This window comes from Lotus japonicus, chromosome 4, assembly GCF_012489685.1.
Source record: "Lotus japonicus ecotype B-129 chromosome 4, LjGifu_v1.2".
In the NCBI taxonomy this organism is placed as follows: Eukaryota; Viridiplantae; Streptophyta; class Magnoliopsida; order Fabales; family Fabaceae; genus Lotus; species Lotus japonicus.
In genome coordinates this window covers 77,298,078-77,315,514 of record NC_080044.1, presented here as the reverse complement: position 1 = coordinate 77,315,514, position 17,437 = coordinate 77,298,078, and the positions used below count along the sequence as shown (strand labels likewise).

Below are 17,437 nucleotides of genomic sequence, written 5' to 3'. Positions count from 1 at the left end.
GGTTTTGTCAATGCGATTTTGGATCTGGGTGAGAATTATGGTGGATCCATGGTAGTTGGATGAGGGCTAAGTGTAAGAGCTTCAATTTTTCATTTTATGAGTGGATTACCAACCCACGGTATTGCTTGGGAAGCCTACGAGCTGTTAATTTATTTTATATGATGCCTGAAGTGCTGATCTCATGGAAATTGAAAGGTTTTTTATGTAGTGGTCTTGCTTGTACAGTTTGGAATGCAATTGAGTTTATGGCCAGAATTCACAAACTGAATAATGCAGAACTGAAGGTCTGTCAGAGAAACTTGCATCTAGGAAATTAAGTATGCAAGGAGTGTTAGTGGTCTTTATGCCTACTGTAGCTTCGTTTTGTGATGTTGCTGAGATACACTCTTTGGTTTTTGGGGGTTGCCAAGTAGAAAAATAGGTACTGGACTTATGTTAGTTTGTGGCTCAATTATTTCCTCTGTTTTCTTAGTGTGGTGATTTTCTGGGAAGTTTGTATATTCTCCCTGTTTTTTCTGTTTTTCCTTCACTGTACTTACCATGGGTTGAGGTACCCTTAGTACCTCCTCAATACAATTTTGCTTACCTAAAAAAAAATGGTGGATCCATGGTGGTGGTGCTGGTAGGCTGAGGGAGATTCACGGTGGAAGTATAGTGGTTCAAGGACTGTAGTGAGGTTGAAGCAAGTATGGGAAGGGGAAGGGTATTTTAGTAAAGTTAAATATATTTAATTAATGAATTTTTATTATTATTAATTGATCTGGACCGTTCAAATTAAAAACATTAAATCTAACAGTGAAAAATTGAACTGAACCACCGTGGGTCAGTTTCCCACGGTAGGCAAAACCAATTCCATCACGTGTCTTCAAGATTCAATAGAAGTCATTTTCTCTTGCTTTATTAGGTAAAAGCTTTTCCCTACTCACTAACATTGTATTCTTTTCATTAGCCATTGGCGCACATGAATACATTGATATTTAATTTGTCAATCTTCAAATATAAGCTCCATTTTTATTTTCTCATTGATTACGTTGACTTATTTGAAGAATAATTCACAAATTTGATATTTTCTACTAAAATTTATCTCTTACCATTATTTTAACTTGCTTTCACAGTCCTTCTGTTCTGGAAGTAAAATTTCACGAGTGTCACAGTTCCACAAATGAGAAAAGAGCCAGGATTGGAGTATAAATTGGACCAGGGATGAATAGACACAATTTGATTTGGCAACATTGTCATGTCACGGGAAGAGAATGAAAATGAAGTATAATCCAATAGCATTGAAAGGAAGTGGGGGAAACTGTTTATAAATTCTCATTATGGTTTAAAGAATCTTTCTAGTGTTCACTTTGGACTTTGGAGTCATACAGAGTGAGGGAAGCTTCAAAATTCGGCAGCTTGTGTAACATGAAAGTGCAGCTCTCTAAGCACACCAATTCCATCTTTTGACAAAAAAAAATATTAGTTTTTTTAAACACTTATTATAATATGTTTTCTCAAAAAACTAGATATAAATACCAAAGATGTATTGATCAAAAGTAGTAGATAAGCTAGAACCTCCAATGGAGTACTAATTATTAAACATTTTATTAGAATATATAAATTTTATCATGCTAGTTTGCGCTTTTCGTTTAGTCTCTAAAATTGATTCTTACTCTCAAATGAGTTGAGTCTGCTTCTTACTTGAGACCGACGTTGTTATCCCGGTCTTATTTATCTTATTTCTTTCTTGTTTCTAGTTTCATCTATTCAAGAAGAAATATCAAATTAACAAAGGAAATCATAGAAAGCATGATAGTCATCTCCAAATGATAGCTCAAGTAGTAAGAGCTGAGTGACAAATGGGTTGGGGGAGATGAATGTCCAGAGATCAATCCCTAATGGAAGCAATTTGTCTTTCCGATGTAAAAAAAAAAGCATGGCGGACCCGTAGAAGCCTGCGCCCACCCCAGACTTTTCATTGCACTTCTAAATTCTAACTATTTTTTTTTTTGTCAATATTCTAAATTCTAACTGATGTACAATTTTTTTGTGTGTATCTAGCAGGGCAGGCTTGATGTGACTATATTTTGGGCTTTTTGTATGAATAAAGCTTAAACCATGTTTCTCTTGTATTTGGGCCTGGCCCATTCAAATGAATACAACGAAACCTTGACAAGAAAAATATGAGGACTAGAGGGTGGTGCAGTGCACGCAGTACAGTTGGTACTTTACCGGGAAGGAAAGTCACTGCGACTGCGAATCGATCAACGTTTCTGAATTCCTCTCTTCATCGGAGACGGAGAGAGATGTGGGTGTTCTACCTGATCTCGCTGCCCCTCACAATGGGGATGGTGGTTCTCACGCTCAGGTACTTCGCCGGCCCTGACGTCCCTCTCTACGTCCTCTTCACCGTTGGATACACCTGGTTCTCTTCCCTCTCCATCATCATCCTCGTCCCTGCTGACATTTGGGCGGTACTACTGCTTTTTCCTTCATCGATTTTCCAATTTCATTCAACAATTTGTTGATCGTTGAAGAATCGCATGTGCGATGATGATTTCATTGACATAATGGTGTTTGTTTCTTTATCACGTGCAGACAATATCTTCCCAGCTTGAGAATGGAGGCATTTCTTTCCTTTGGAGCTGGTCTTATTGGAGTACGTTTTTGCTTACTTGGTACGCATATGGAAAAGTTTCTATATTGTGAATGCAATACTTCCATAACCTCTTGTTTTAGTTCAATAAGTTGTAGATTTGAGAAAGGACCAAATTTCAGCTTCACCTGGCTGGCTATATACTTTGTCATTTATATGATGTGGAATAGGATTGAGCCAAAGTAGCTATTTAGTGAGAATCTCTATGATTAGTATCAACTCATATTAGATTAAATTCAGATTATAATCTTTTGTTTGCGTTAACCCAAGAGTAAGAGAGATGAGAGATAAAGTGCATGTTTGGATACACGGTGAAGCCTAAATCGCGATGGACATGAATCAACTCCCCTTAGCTTTTGTGACTGTCTACCATTAGAGATTTTGGTCTCATTGTGGTTTTCTACCGTGTATCCAAACATGCACAAAGAAGAGAGGAAAAAAAGTAAAACAGTTTTGTGATAGTAGGATGAATGACAAGCAGAAAAAGGAGATTTTTGTCTTCTGAGCGTTTCCTCTTCAACAAAGGATTCCCCCTTTTTAGGATGGGCTACTGCTCAGCTTCCCATTGCGCGAAATTCTGAATGTTTCCTCTTCTACCCCTATCCTACTATTTAAGCTAAACCCTTGCTCTTAACAACTTTAACCTCTTAAGTCCTAACCCATTGTGTTTCTACTCTTATCCACGTGACAACTTCTGTTACTGCTCCATCTGCTATGCCTTGTTTTCCTTTATTCTTCTGTCCTTTATTCCATTTGGTCAGTCCTATATTTTGATTTCTAAATTATCAAGAAATTCAATATAAAGATCAAAGATATATCTTTGTATTCAATTTGTTGATAATATATAATACGCACATACTGACATACATGTTGACTGCATACTTGTAAAAAATAGATGATTTTGTGCATGTGCTATCTGTTAATTTGCTTATTGTTAACTTCTCATCTTCTTATATGCTTGCCTATTTAGTACACACTAAGCATTGAAGGAGGTATTTATGTACAGATTGGAGATGTGCATGTGCTCATGTATTTAATTATGTGAATCCTAAACAGGGCGGTCGTGCCTCTTATTCAGGGTTTTGAAGATGCTGGGGACTTCACTGTATCAGAAAGACTGAAGACTAGTGTACATGTTAACTTAGTCTTCTATCTAATTTTGGGGTTCATTGGCCTTTGTGGACTTATTCTACTCATTATGATGCACAAGAGCTGGTTGGTTCTCATCATATTAACTAACCTTAGTTGTTTTGAACTATGTTTTAGATGTTTGTTGCATGAAATTAGCTTTAAGATACTTCTGCTTAAAGTTCTCTAATTAGTATTGTTTAACAAATATTCTTGATTTCACTTTAAAGTTCTATTGTGTCCTCAAAGCTGGACGCATAATAACTTATTTCTTCTTGAATATTTACAATGACATATTCTGTCAGGTTCTTTTTCGCTATGTTTGGCTACATAGTTTGACATGGCTGATGTATTCCATGAGTTTGTGCCCGAACACTCTTTCTTTTCTTTTGTAATGAGGATTTGCATGAACCAGTTTTTATGGGCATCTGTAATGCACTACGTTATCTGCTAAAGCCATGCATTTGCTATAGACCTTTATTTATTTATTTATTCATTTCTACATATGCATGTGTGTTTGTTTTTTGGTTTCAATTGAAGCCCCCACTTTGTTCCTTTATTTAATATCTAGTGAGTTTATTCTTCTATGAACAGGAGTGGAAGTATTTTGGGATTAGCCATGGCTTGTTCGAATACTTTTGGACTTGTTACTGGTGCATTTCTTCTTGGCTTCGGTTTAAGTGAAATTCCCAAAGGTGTTTGGAGAAATTCTGACTGGACCACCCGCCAGAAAGTCCTTTCCCACAAAATTGCTAAAATGGCTGTCAAACTTGACGATGCACATCATGAACTTTCGAATGCTATTGTTGTAAGTGGTCCGTAAATGTTGCCAGTAAAAGTTACTTTGTAGTTTTTAAATTTCTATCTTTTCTGTTTTCCGAGTTTGGATGTGCAGAGGTGAAACTTTTTGTTAATCTCTTGCAAGCAAAATAAGAACTGATTTTTATTGTTTGTAACTTGTGTCTTATTGTTATAATAAACATATAATAGAACCCTACCCCTATGTTGGTCATCCCCAAATCTAGTTGGTTTAATTTTAAGTTCTGGATACACTAAAAATCTAGTAATTTTTAAACTTATAAGCAAAGCAGGGTGGCGTTACATATAATTTAGGGTTGTGGATGGGGATGCAGGACAATAGACGAGGCTAATAAGTTTAGTTATCACAACATAAACAAAATCTTGAAGTTTAATGATGGTTTATTTTTGTAGGTTGCTCAAGCCACATCAAGGCAGATGTCCAAGCGCGATCCACTGAGACCATACATGGATGTAGTTGATAAAATGCTAACTCAAATGGTAACAAGCTGGTATTCCTTGGTTTCTGATTACAGAGCATCGATCCTTGTTTGCACTTTGTATTTGTATATAACCTTCAAATTTCCAGTTTAGGGAAGACCCATCCTTCAAACCACAAGGTGGCCAATTTGGGGGAAGTGATATGGACTATGATACTGATGAGAAGTCAATGGCAACACTAAGACGTCATCTTCGAGGAGCTGCTGAGGAGTACTACAGGTATAAAAGGTAAGAAAATGATCAGCTCAGTCTTTTAGGTGGGTTATTCAAAAAAATGTTTCCAATCATTTACAACTGGCATGAATGGTAAATGCAGTTGTTACATTCTACCGAGGAATGGTAAATTCGGTTGTTTTATTCTTTCTAGGAATATAAACACCTAATACGGCAATATTCATTTATTTTATGTTCATGTTAATGACACTGCCTACTGTGTATTAATTAAATTATTATTAGAAAATTCTCATTCTTACATGGCCACATGCATTAGTTTTTTTTAACCATATTAACTTAACCACTGATGAATCTTCTTATAACTGCTTTGGTTGATTGGTTGGTTTCACTTGAATGAAGAACAGTTTTAGCTTTGCTTCCTAGCTTCTACTAATATGAAAGGCCTTGTAAAAATTGGCTTTCTTTTGGTATCCAATGAAGAAATATATTTTCTCTTGCCACCTAAAGGTTGAACATTGAAGAGATCAGGTCATAGAAAACACTATTTCAATGTATATATTCCGTAAAAGCTTTACTGGGTTTTTAATTCTTTTGTTCATTGGCATTGTCCAACCTTCCACATCAGAAACTATTGACTGGGTATATATGGAAGCTTGATTAGTTGGTTATAGCTCTCTTTTTTAATAACATCCTTAAACCTAATTCTTCTAGAATTTTCTTTATATCATTGGTTTTGCAGTGAGTATATGACTTACGTACTAGAAGCCCTTGAATTGGAAGATACGACAAAGAATTATGAACGCCGCAACTCAACTGGATGGTTTCCTTCTAATTATGCTTTATTTTCTGTTGATTTTTGATTATTTTTTTCGCCCTGTTTCAATATCCTCTAGCATATTTAAGGTTCTTTCAGCTCACCTTATGCAATTTTTAACACTCATTTCAGGAAATATATTTCCAGCATCAAGCCTGCTCGACCTGGAAAGTTAGGTTCTTTATTTGACACTTTAGGTAATTATAAGAATTTCTATTAACCTACTTTTTCCTAACTTTAGCCGAGGCAACTCGTCTATAAAAGTATTAAATAGAAGCATTTCAAATAGGCTTCTGAATAAAATTATTAAATAGAAGAATTTCTATTATTTCACTATGAAAGTTTAACTCCACATTCTCATTTCTTATATATATATATAACATACACACATGGAATGTATTAAATAGAAGCATTTCAAATAGGCTTCTGAATAAATGGTGGTTCTTTGCAGAATTTTTCTGGCGGTGCATTTTAAGAAAACAAGTCCAGAAAGGCTTGGCTGTTATACTTGGTATCATGTCGGTTGCAATCCTTTTAGCCGAGGCAACTCTTCTACCTAGTGTTGATCTTTCACTTTTCTCAATTCTGATAAAATCTGTGGGAACAAGGGAGGTGCTTGTGCAGGTAGACCAAGTTTCTTAGAGATTAAGGGTTGGTAACACTGAGATGCTGTATTTATATATGATTTTTTTCCACCTAGTCAAAATAAATTAGGATGAAGATTTCATTCTAGAATATTAAAATGCTTTTAAAATTTGAAGATAATTGAAGCCTAAGATGTCTGATATGAACTTATTTGTGATTGAATAATTTCGGCTCTTCTAGGGTGCATGTTGGTTTTCTGCACCTCTGCATGTGCTCTGTGTGTGTGTGTGTGCGCATTTTAATATGAGTGGGCCTCTGCTGAACTTTTTACTTTTTTTAGCAAAATACTTGTATCCTCTTTGTTTGTGCTACTGACACGATATCTTATTTACTACATGTTGAACTTAAATTCAATCTTGGAGTTGGGTTATAGATGAAATTAATGCAAACAAATTACTCATGGAATATCAGAGTGTCTTTACTTCGATTAAATGCTTTATTTTTACCATATCATTTAAAATAAAGACAAGCAGCTTTTTGAATCACATATCTTCAATTTCTTCCTTAGGCGTTTGCTTTTGTTCCTCTCATGTACATGTGCATCTGCACATACTACTCCTTGTTCAAAATTGGAATGCTGATGTTTTACTCGTTCACACCCAGACGGACCAGCTCAGTTAGCTTGCTTATGATTTGCGCGTAAGTTTTTATCCACTACTGCTACTGCTCTGCTAATGCTACTTATTTTTATTTCTTGAGCTGCTGGTGCTATCTTGTAATATAATTTATTCTCTATCTTGTTCCCAGTATGATTGCTCGTTATGCTCCCGCTATCTCATACAACTTTCTCAATCTCATTCGCCTTGATTCCCATAAAACAACTATATTTGAACAGGTAATTCTTCTGTCTTGGTTTCATGTATTGCTTTCGACTTTAATATTCTCTTACTAAAGTTTTGGGCTTTTGACATATATTATTGTTAAGAACTATAGATTTAGGGTGAAGTTACTGAAGTAGTATAAGAGAGGAAGACAACTTTAAGTAGTACTTTCAGATGCATAATTAATGGCACAATATATTCTAAAGACATTCTATGATATTTGAAAGTCATCCCACAACAATTGAAAGGTATCTCCAATATTCTTGAGCAAGTATCATATAACTTAATAATCCTGGAAATTGCCATTTTCATGGCCATACAGATTGGGTGCACAACAAAATGCACTTAGCTATATCTTCATTAAGTTTACTGGCCCAAGTTTGTTTTCTTATTTTTGTTCTGATTGCAAATGATATGATAAGCTAACTAATAAATTATTGTATCAAAATATTTTTTCCGTTCTTTCCTTCCACTTATTATTTTGTTTTTCTAATTTGGTACATTTTATGACCAATTGCAGCGAATGGGGAACATTGACAATGCTGTCCCTTTCTTTGGTGATAAATTTAACAAAATCTATCCACTTATTATGTGCATATATACCATTTTGGTTGCAAGCAACTTCTTTGACAGGGTATTTGATTTTCTGGGGAGTTGGAAGAGATATATTTTCCAAACTGAAGCAGAAGATATGGATGGTTTCGATCCATCAGGATTAATCATCTTGCAAAAAGGTATGCAAGCTCGGACTTCTATGGCTTTCAAAACTTTAGTTCAAGTAATTGATTGACAAATCACGTCTAAATTAGCGAACTTTATTATAATGTGAGATATTGATTTTGTGCGCCTATGCTGAGTATTGAGTTCATATAATTTGTAGAACGTTGTTGGCTTGAACAAGGACGTGAAGTTGGCGAGCAAGTTGTTCCCCTGGCAAGGAATTTCAATGGTGTTGATGTTGAATCCAACAACAATATCATGGTATGTGACATGCCCATAAAAAGAAAAATAAGAAACATGGAAGAAATCATCTCTCACTATTTTCATCTCATGCAACATGTGCAGTTTAGTTCGACAGTTCGATATGACTTTTTTATACCCTGGTTCTGGTCTTTTCCTTTTGTGGTCAAATAGTTCACTCATGTTGTCACTTATATGGTTCAGGAGAAGAATGGTGTTGAAATGAAGGGAACCTCCTCTATAATTAATTCAGAATTAAATGGAAGTATGTCCAAAACTTCAAAGGCAGAGACAAGGAGACATAGTTCAAGCAGGGAGGCCATCAGCAACAAGTATTCTGCTATCAGACAGCAAAACAGACTAGCCTCTAAATTGAAGGCAGATGAGGAAAACTTAGAGTCTGCTAAGGTTTCCTTGCTTGATCAAGGCAATACTTATACTGGTAATAGTGGTGGAAGCTCAAGTTTGGTTTCAACATGGCAGGCAATGAAAACAGGCTTTAAGAGTTTCAAGGCCAACGTAGGGGACAAAGGGTTTTTACCCATGCGGCAAACACAGGAATATAAGAGCTCTGGTGTTTCCTCGTCTGAGTCTGAGTCCCTTGATGATATATTTCAAAGACTGAAACGGCCTTCGTCTGACCAATCACAAGGATGAGGATTATTTATTGGGGGCCAATGTTTCTGGCCCTTCTAGATGATATCCATAGTTTGGGGAAGAAGTTGAACTGGGAATGCATGTGCATACTACTAACATGTATAGTAATGGGGATGTCTTGCATGCTGTCCTCACCTCCTCTCTCTCTCTCTCTCTCTCTCTCTCTCTCTCTCTCTCTCTGGTAGTTAATAGGTAATGTAAAGATGGAAAGATTGTCTGCTATAAAGAAATTAATACAAGTTACAAATCAATCCCATAGAAGGAAATTAGATGGTGTTGCTTATCTTTGATTAATTTTTATTCATAATTTCATTCCACGGTTACGTATAGCATACTTTTGAAAAGAATCCCCAATTGCATTATTCTATTCTTATGGATCTCCCTTTTTACGTGAGTTTACTGCCTGATCAAGTTTTCTTCTTTTAGAGTTACAGTAGGTATGAAAGACGAGAAGAATTAATAATCTTAGTTATGATTATTTTAAAAAAGTTGATCTAAATAACTCAACTCTTTAAAAAGAAACTCAACCCATTCCCTCACTCATTGCCTGAATGCATGGAGGCCTCATTGGTGTTCTTTCTTGTTAATCTGAGTAGCTTGGACCATAAACCACCTTTCTTACTTTCCTTCTTGTTCCGATTGACTTCCTTTTCTCTGCGCAGGCTTCCTGAAGCAAAAGCAATGGTCCTGCTCCTCTTCAACCCATAATTCAAGCTAATCATAGAAGATACAGAGTCCATGACACTCGAAACATGCCTGTGGTGGCCGCGATAAGCCGGAGACATATAATTTGAAGAAGGAGGAGACGAAGAAGATGCTTGTTTGTTGGAGAGGATTAAGAGTTTGTCTCTCAAGCAAGAAGAGCAAACACCAGGTAGTTGCTTGTTATTTGGATGCACCTTGCACCCTGTTACCCCTGCTTCTAACTCTGACCATTTCATATCTGATTGTTGTTGTTGTTTTCTTCATTTCCGTGCGTGCGTTCTAAATCATTTTATAGATGCATTAGACGTAGATGAAATGCATTGGAAATGCATAACTAGTCTTTCGCACGAAGCTTCCTGTTTGCACTAATTGAGAATGTTGTCATCCTAAACAAGAGTACTTTATAGCTAAGTTAACCAATCATCATTCTCTTTTACGAATTGGGAAACACATTAATCTTTCATATTTTAATTTTTTTTTTTTAAATAACATTTATTCTTATTGACGACTAGTATTGTATATTAGAATAAATATAACGAATTTCAGTGATTTGATTAATATATCGAATATGTGAACAAGATTATGTGGAAAACATTTTTTCCAAGGAACGTACCTACGAGTTACGAGACAAAAGCAACTAAATCAACATTGGTCCTTTGACTGTGGAGAAGATTATGTGGCCAGTCAAGGCACCACACGTGAGAACAATAACATATTTCTAGATCTCGTACCACGAAAAGTGAAAAAATCCTAGTACAAACGACGGAGGGATCACTAGTATTAGGGGTGTACAAGAACCGGTCATACCCGCCAACCCGTCTCGGTCCAAGCCTTTAGGGCCGGGTTCAACCCGGTCCAATCATTAAAAGAGACCGGGTTCGGGTTGATCTTTGAGTTATCCAACTTCGGGTAGGGTCGGGGTCGGGTTGACACTCGGGTCACCCGACCCGTCCCACATATATATTTTATAAAATTTTAATTTGTTATAATGATTAAAATGTGATACATGATGCTCAAATTTATCTTACCATGTAGATGAAATTAAAATGTTTAACATTTATCTTATGAATTAAATAAACGTTTGTCAAACTATGGACACTTTCATGCTCTAACAAGAGAAAATCACGTGTGTGTATTATGCATATATGAGACAAGTGAAGAAATGATCAAACAAAATGTAAACCTCTCAAGTGCAATAGATTATGAAAGAATTGGATCCTTTCAAGTTATTTCTTCTAAAAAATAGTTCCAACTTATAACTCTTTTAGTATGTTATTATCTTTAAATCTTACAATTAGTATCAAATAGTCTTAAACTTATTGTCCCTCGGGCCAACCCGGTCCCGTCCTACATAGACCCGTCCTAAATTGGACCCGCATAATGTCGGGTTGCTTCGGGTCTAGGGACGGGTTAGGGTCTATGAATTGACCCGATCAATATTTAGGGCCGGGTTCGGGTTAACCAAAACCCGTCCCAACCCGTCCTTTGTACACCCCTAACTAGTATTAACAAATACAACAGGTAAAAGGGTAAAAAAGATGAGAGAGAAAGTAGAGAGAGAGTGGGTGAGAGCGGGAGAGCGATATGAGCGAAATGGTGTGAGCGTGAGAGGTGAGCATGGTGATGGTTGGGAGCTGGTTAGGGGAAGGAGAAAGCATATACCTATCTCCTACTTCTTCACAAACTTTCCAGAGAATTTTGATGCGAAGGCTATGTGGGGAGTCTTCCTGAAGTATGGCAAGGTCAAAGAAGTTGTTATTCCGGCCAAAAGAAATAAGGCGGGGTTGAGATTCGGTTTCGTGCGATTCTGGGACGTGCCTGACCCTAAAGGTCTGGAGAGGATGCTGGATAACATCTTGATTGGAAATATGAAACTTCATGCCAACCTGCCAAGGTTCAAGAAGGGGGAAGGGGACCAAAAATTGAATGGGGCTGGTAATATCAAGACTCATGGTATCCCTGCAGCTGGGGCCAGGAGTGACCTTGACCTGACTCATCCTGTTTTGAAGACGACGACCCAGGAGTTTCATTCGAAGAAGGAGGGACGTCAAACATATAAGGAGGCTCTAGATGGTAGAATCGTTAAGGAAGTGATACCTACACCAGCGGAATTAAACAAGGATCCCATTGGTCAGGAAGCCCCAGAAATAACCATAGAGGTAGAAGAAAAGGTGGACTCGTGGTTGGCAAACAGTTTAGTGGGAAGACTGCGAAATGTGACTATGGCAAATGCTCTTCAGGACTTGTTTATCTTGGAAGGTCTGCAGTATGTGAAAGCTAGATATCTGGGTGACAATCTTGTACTTCTTTCAGGGGAGGAAGGTTTTAACGTAAAGGAGTTGTGGAATCAGTCCGGGGACTGGCTAGATGAAATTTTTGAAAGTGTTGGTCCCTGGAGTCACTGCTTGGTTTTGGAGCATAGATTGATTTGGCTCAGGTGTGAAGGTATTCCGCTTCATCTTTGGAATGTTAAATCATTCCAGAATGTGGTTAAGAATATTGGTGAGGTTATTGCTGTAGATAGGGACACGAGTGAGTTCCTAAGATTGGATGCAACAAGGATTTGTGTTCGAACCTCCCGTATGGACCCTGTCCTATCATTTTTTAAGATGAAGTTCAATGATATTGAGTATAATATCAGACTGATGGAGGAGCTTATGTGCTTAGAGGGTAACAAGGCTTGCTGTGGCGCTTGTCAGAATTCTTCCCAGGATAGTGAAGACTCTGTTTGGGCGTCGCAGGAGGATGCTTTTCTGACGTCGGAGTCCGGCGACGGCGAGCGCGGGGATGAAGACGAGGGCCTCCGAGAGGTTTCAGGGCTTGGGAATATGTGTGGGAAAATTAATGACAATTCAATACTACCCCCACCCAATTTGGAGAATATTGGTAATCACAGTGGGAATAATGATGCAATTATTGAGGGGTTGGAATCTGTTCCCAATAATTTTGAAAATAATGAGGAGCCTAGCCGTCATGAACCAGAACCAGTAACGCTGGAGGTAGAAAGGACAAACCCTGATTTTGTTACTAGCAATTCAAATGTGGGTCCTCCTCTTGTGGATTTTATTCCTTGCGGCCCACTTCCTTCTGAAGCAGAAAGACCAATTTTAAATCAGATGGGCTCTAGTGGTGGATCGGGTTGTGGAGCGGGCCATCATGCTTCTGAGGTGGGTCTTGTATTTGGATCCAGTAATTGTAACTTGGTTGACTATGCACCCCCTGGTGAGACAAACAATCACGTTCTTTCCCCAATTATTAGGGATTCCACTCCCAACCAGCATTCTCTTGAGGAAGGGGAGATAAGAACCTGCCTCTCTCCCCAAGATGCCCAAGTTGTTCCTGACTCTCAATCTTGCGTGGGTGGCAGTGGGGGGGAGTTCGAATCCGAGCTCCAACAGATTTGATGCTCTGTGCGTTGGTGGTGATCGAGTGGGTTATTTGAATCGACCAGGGCTAGCCTCAGCGCTGCCGGGTTGCTTTTCCGAAGGTGTGGCTATGGCGAATCAAGGTACCTCAAGTCACGTTTCTCTCAGAGGTATGCCTCCACTCTCTGCTGTAGCTGAATGTAGAGGCTCTTTGAACAGTGCAGCAACACGGAAGGAGGTGCGCAGAGTGCTCTTCTCCTTTAGTGATTCCGCCATCCATTCAAGATTGTTGAGCTGTGGTAATACAAGATGGTTAAAGAATAAAGAGAATGAGGCCAGAAACTTGTGGGCGTGGGGGAAGGAATTGGGGGTAAGATTTCATGGAGATGAAAACTTAATGGTTGACAGAATAGTGGAAATGGAATCAAGGGATGAGAATGGAAATGTCAGAGAAAACGTACAACATGATGATGGGGGAGAAAATTCAGTGAATCAATGAAGTTGCTCAGCTATAATACAAGAGGGCTCGGAAGCGGGGTGAAGGGGCGGTCTATTAGATCATTAATTCAGAGGGATAAGATTGATATTGCCTGCTTCCAAGAAACTAAATTATCTGTTATTGATGCTTCTCTTTGTAATAGTTTATGGGGTAATGAGGAAGTAGAATGGGCGTTTTCTCCTGCTGTAAACAGGGGTGGTGGCTTGTTGTGTGTGTGGAGAAAGGGGTTTATTGTAGTAGAAGATGTTCAGTGCCAGTCAAGGTGGGTTAGCTTGCGTGGCAGGTTGAGTTCTAGTGGTGATATGTGTATAATTCTGAATGTCTATGCTCCTTGTAATGCTGAGGAAAAGAGGAGATTGTGGGCTGAACTTATCAATTGGAAAAGGAGGAATTCGATCCTATGTTGGTGTGTAGTCGGCGATTTTAATGCTGTCAGAAATGCAAAGGAGAGGAGGGGTTTGCTGGCTGACTCTTCACAATCTAGGAGAGATTCTGAACAGTTCAATGATTTTATTCATGAGATGGAACTTGTTGATGTCCCTTTAACCGGCAGCAAATTCACTTGGTTTAGACCCAATGGGTCCTCTATGAGTAGATTAGACCGGTTTCTAGTGTCTATGGACTGGTTGACTTTGTGGCCTAATACCATACAGCAGGTGCTAAACAGAGAGTTCTCCGATCATTGTCCAGTGGTCTTAAAACTGTTAAACCAGGATTGGGGCCCCAAGCCATTCCGGGTGTTGAATTGCTGGTTTAGTGATCCTCGCTTTCGTGGTTTTTTGGAGGAAGCTTGGAAGGGGCTTGTGGTTCATGGGTGTGGGGCTTTTGTAATGAAGGAGAAACTGAAACTGTTAAAAAATCTCCTAAAACAGTGGAATTCTGATGTTTTTGGAAATATAAATACCAAAAGGAACGAGGTTGTTGGGAAAATGAATTCACTAGATGAATTGGCGGGTGAACGACATCTCACGGAAGCGGAAGTTGTTGAACGGAAGGACCTGCTAGGTGAGTATTGGCGGATCTCTAAATTACAGGAATCGCTTCTTTGCCAAAAATCCAGAATTCAATGGCTTCGAGAGGGAGATGCAAATTCTGGTTTCTTTCATCGGTTTGTTAATTGGAGGAGACGTACTAATTCTTTGAATGGCTTGAGTCTGAATAGCCATTGGGTTGATGATCCCTTGGAGGTTAAAGAGGGTGCTCGTGCGTTCTTTGAGTCTAAGTTCAAAGAGAGTCGGGCCTCATCACCTAATCTTGATGGTATTCCTTTTAATAAGCTAAATAAGGTGGATAATGATTTTCTTACAGCTGAGTTTGGGATGGAGGAGATTAGAGCAGCTGTTTGGGAGTGTGATGGTAATAAAAGCCCGGGCCCGGACGGGTATAATTTCCATTTCATAAAGGAGTTCTGGGAGATCTTACAGTATGACATCAAGAGGGTTGTTGATGAATTCCACGCGCGTGGTAAGTGGCCTAAGGGGACAAACTCATCCTTCATCACACTTATTCCGAAGGTGGTCTCTCCCCAACACTTAAATGAGTTTAGACCTATCTCATTGATTGGGTGTCTCTACAAGTTGGTAACTAAAATTCTTGCTGCAAGGATCAAGAATGTGCTGTATAAGGTGATTGATGAGAACCAATATGCTTTCCTTGGGGGAAGAAGCATGTTGGACTGTGTGGTGATTGCGAATGAGGCGGTGCATGAAGCTAAGGTCTCTAAAGTGTCATCTATCTTCTTCAAAGTTGATTTTGAGAAGGCATACGATTCTGTTAGTTGGAGCTTTCTTGTCTATATGTTGAGGCGGCTTAATTTTTGTGATAAATGGATTCGTTGGGTGGTGGGTTGCCTCGAATCTTCCTATGTATCTATCCTTGTAAATGGCAGTCCCTCTGGTGAGTTTAAGATGGAAAAAGGAATTAGGCAGGGTGATCCCCTTGCTCCTTTTCTCTTTCTAATTGTGGCGGAGGGCTTGACTGGACTGACGAGGCAAGCAGTAGCTATAAATAAATTCTCCCCTCTAAAATTTGGTGGTTCAGAGGAAACTCAGGTATCCATTTTACAATTTGCTGATGATGCCTTATTTATTGGAGATGCCACTATACAGAATATCACAACTTTGAAGTGTATATTGAGATGCTTTGAATTGGTCTCTGGCATGAAAGTCAATTTTCATAAAAGCAAGCTCGCAGGTATGTCTTTGGATGCTTCAGTGCAAAATGCCTTTGCTGCTCTCTTACATTGCAAGACTATGGGTTGCCCGTTCACATACTTGGGTTTGCCGGTGGGTGGTAATCCAAGACGTTTGGCCTTTTGGGACCCAGTTATTGAAAAAATCAAAAAAAGATTGGCTAGTTGGAAAGGAAAACAATTGTCCTTTGGTGGTAGGCTTTGCTTGGTGAAAAGTGTCTTGACTGCACTACCCTTGTACTTTATCTCTTTTTTCAGGATGCCAAAGGGAGTTATTCAGAGGTGCAAACAGCTCATGGTGCGCTTCCTATGGGGAGGCTCTGATGAAATTAAAAAGATTGTCTGGGTGGGTTGGGATCATATCTGTAAACACAAGTGGGAAGGGGGCCTTGGAGTCAAAGATCTTGACAAGTTTAATATTGCCTTGCTTGGTAAATGGCGCTGGCGTATGCTCCATGAGAGAGATAAATTATGGTGCCGTGTTCTTTGGATAAAGTATGGTAATAGACACTCTCCAAAGGCGTCAATGTGGTGGAGGGATCTGACTAATACTTGTGTAGGCCCAGCTGCTGGAAATTGGTTCGAAGGTTGTCTATGCCGGAGAATTGGGGAAGGTGATGCGACACTATTTTGGGTGGAAGATTGGCATGGTCGTGGAAAATTTAGAGATGTTTTTGCTGATCTATTTTCTGTTTCATTTCAACAAAATTTCACTGTATTACAGATGGGACGCTGGGTTGATGGTAAGTGGCTATGGTCGTTCCGCTGGAAAGAGAGATTGAGCAGTGCTTTGGAGGGGCAATTAAATTCTCTGCTAAGCATAGTTACTTGTTTCAAACCAACCTTGGGGGTTAAAGACTCGTGGAAGTGGATTAAAGAGGGGAGTGGGAACTACTCAGTCAGTTCCGCTTATGAATCTATCTTTGCAGGCGCCATTACTACTGATAAACCAACTTTCAAGCTGCTGTGGAAGGTGGCAGCTCCCTCAAATGCTTTGGCACTAGGTTGGAAATTAATCTTAAATCGAATCCAAACGAAAGACAACTTGTCAAGGAGGAACATTCAAATTGCAGACTCATCTTGTGCTCTCTGCTTGGCGGTGGAGGAAAGCGCTGCACACCTCTTTTTCTCCTGCAGGTTTGCGTGGGAGGTCTGGTCTTGTATTCTAAAGTGGCTGGGTATGACCTCTGTTCTTCCTGCATCCCCTGAGGACCATTTTTTGCAATTTTGCTGGGACTTATCTCCAAAAATTAGAGCTGGTTTATCTACAATCTGGTTGGCTGTAGTGTGGGAAACTTGGAATGGCAGGAATGCTAAAATTTTTAACGAGAAGGAATATACTTCTGCAGAGATTTTCGACCAAGCTAGAATGAAAGCATGGCTTTGGCTGAGGGCCAAAAATAAGAAATTCTTCCATGCTGTTTCCGAGTGGGTCAATGAACCATTATCTTGCCTAGCTGATGTGTGAAGTCGTTTCTAGCATGTTGTCATTGGCTTTGTTGTTGGTTCTTGCTTGAAGGAAGGATCGTGTTATTTTTTTA

The 17,437-nt window shown here is 39.0% G+C and overlaps 2 protein-coding genes across 4 annotated transcripts; one reads left to right on the top strand and one right to left on the bottom strand.

The window, feature by feature from the left end:
* Positions 1-2,179: 2,179 nt before the first annotated feature.
* LOC130711419 (uncharacterized) lies at positions 2,180-9,411 on the top strand. 3 transcript variants are annotated; one of them, XM_057561018.1, is made up of 14 exons: positions 2,180-2,456; positions 2,581-2,660; positions 3,695-3,853; positions 4,361-4,574; positions 4,979-5,065; positions 5,154-5,293; positions 5,979-6,059; positions 6,186-6,250; positions 6,505-6,677; positions 7,207-7,337; positions 7,446-7,533; positions 8,040-8,253; positions 8,400-8,500; positions 8,684-9,411. In XM_057561018.1, exons 1-14 carry the CDS (start codon positions 2,289-2,291, stop codon positions 9,134-9,136), a joined length of 2,154 nt encoding a protein of 717 aa, XP_057417001.1. In that variant the 5' UTR covers positions 2,180-2,288; the 3' UTR covers positions 9,137-9,411. The 3 variants fall into 3 exon arrangements, with proteins under 3 accessions (XP_057417001.1, XP_057417002.1, XP_057417003.1); XM_057561019.1 differs by having other exon boundaries at positions 2,400-2,456; positions 2,581-2,641; XM_057561020.1 differs by lacking the exon at positions 2,180-2,456 and having other exon boundaries at positions 3,717-3,853.
* Positions 9,412-9,672: 261 nt separating this feature from the next.
* On the bottom strand, positions 9,673-10,077 carry LOC130713394 (uncharacterized). Its single transcript, XM_057563166.1, has one exon. It carries the CDS (start codon positions 10,075-10,077, stop codon positions 9,673-9,675), a length of 405 nt encoding a protein of 134 aa, XP_057419149.1.
* Positions 10,078-17,437: the final 7,360 nt, after the last annotated feature.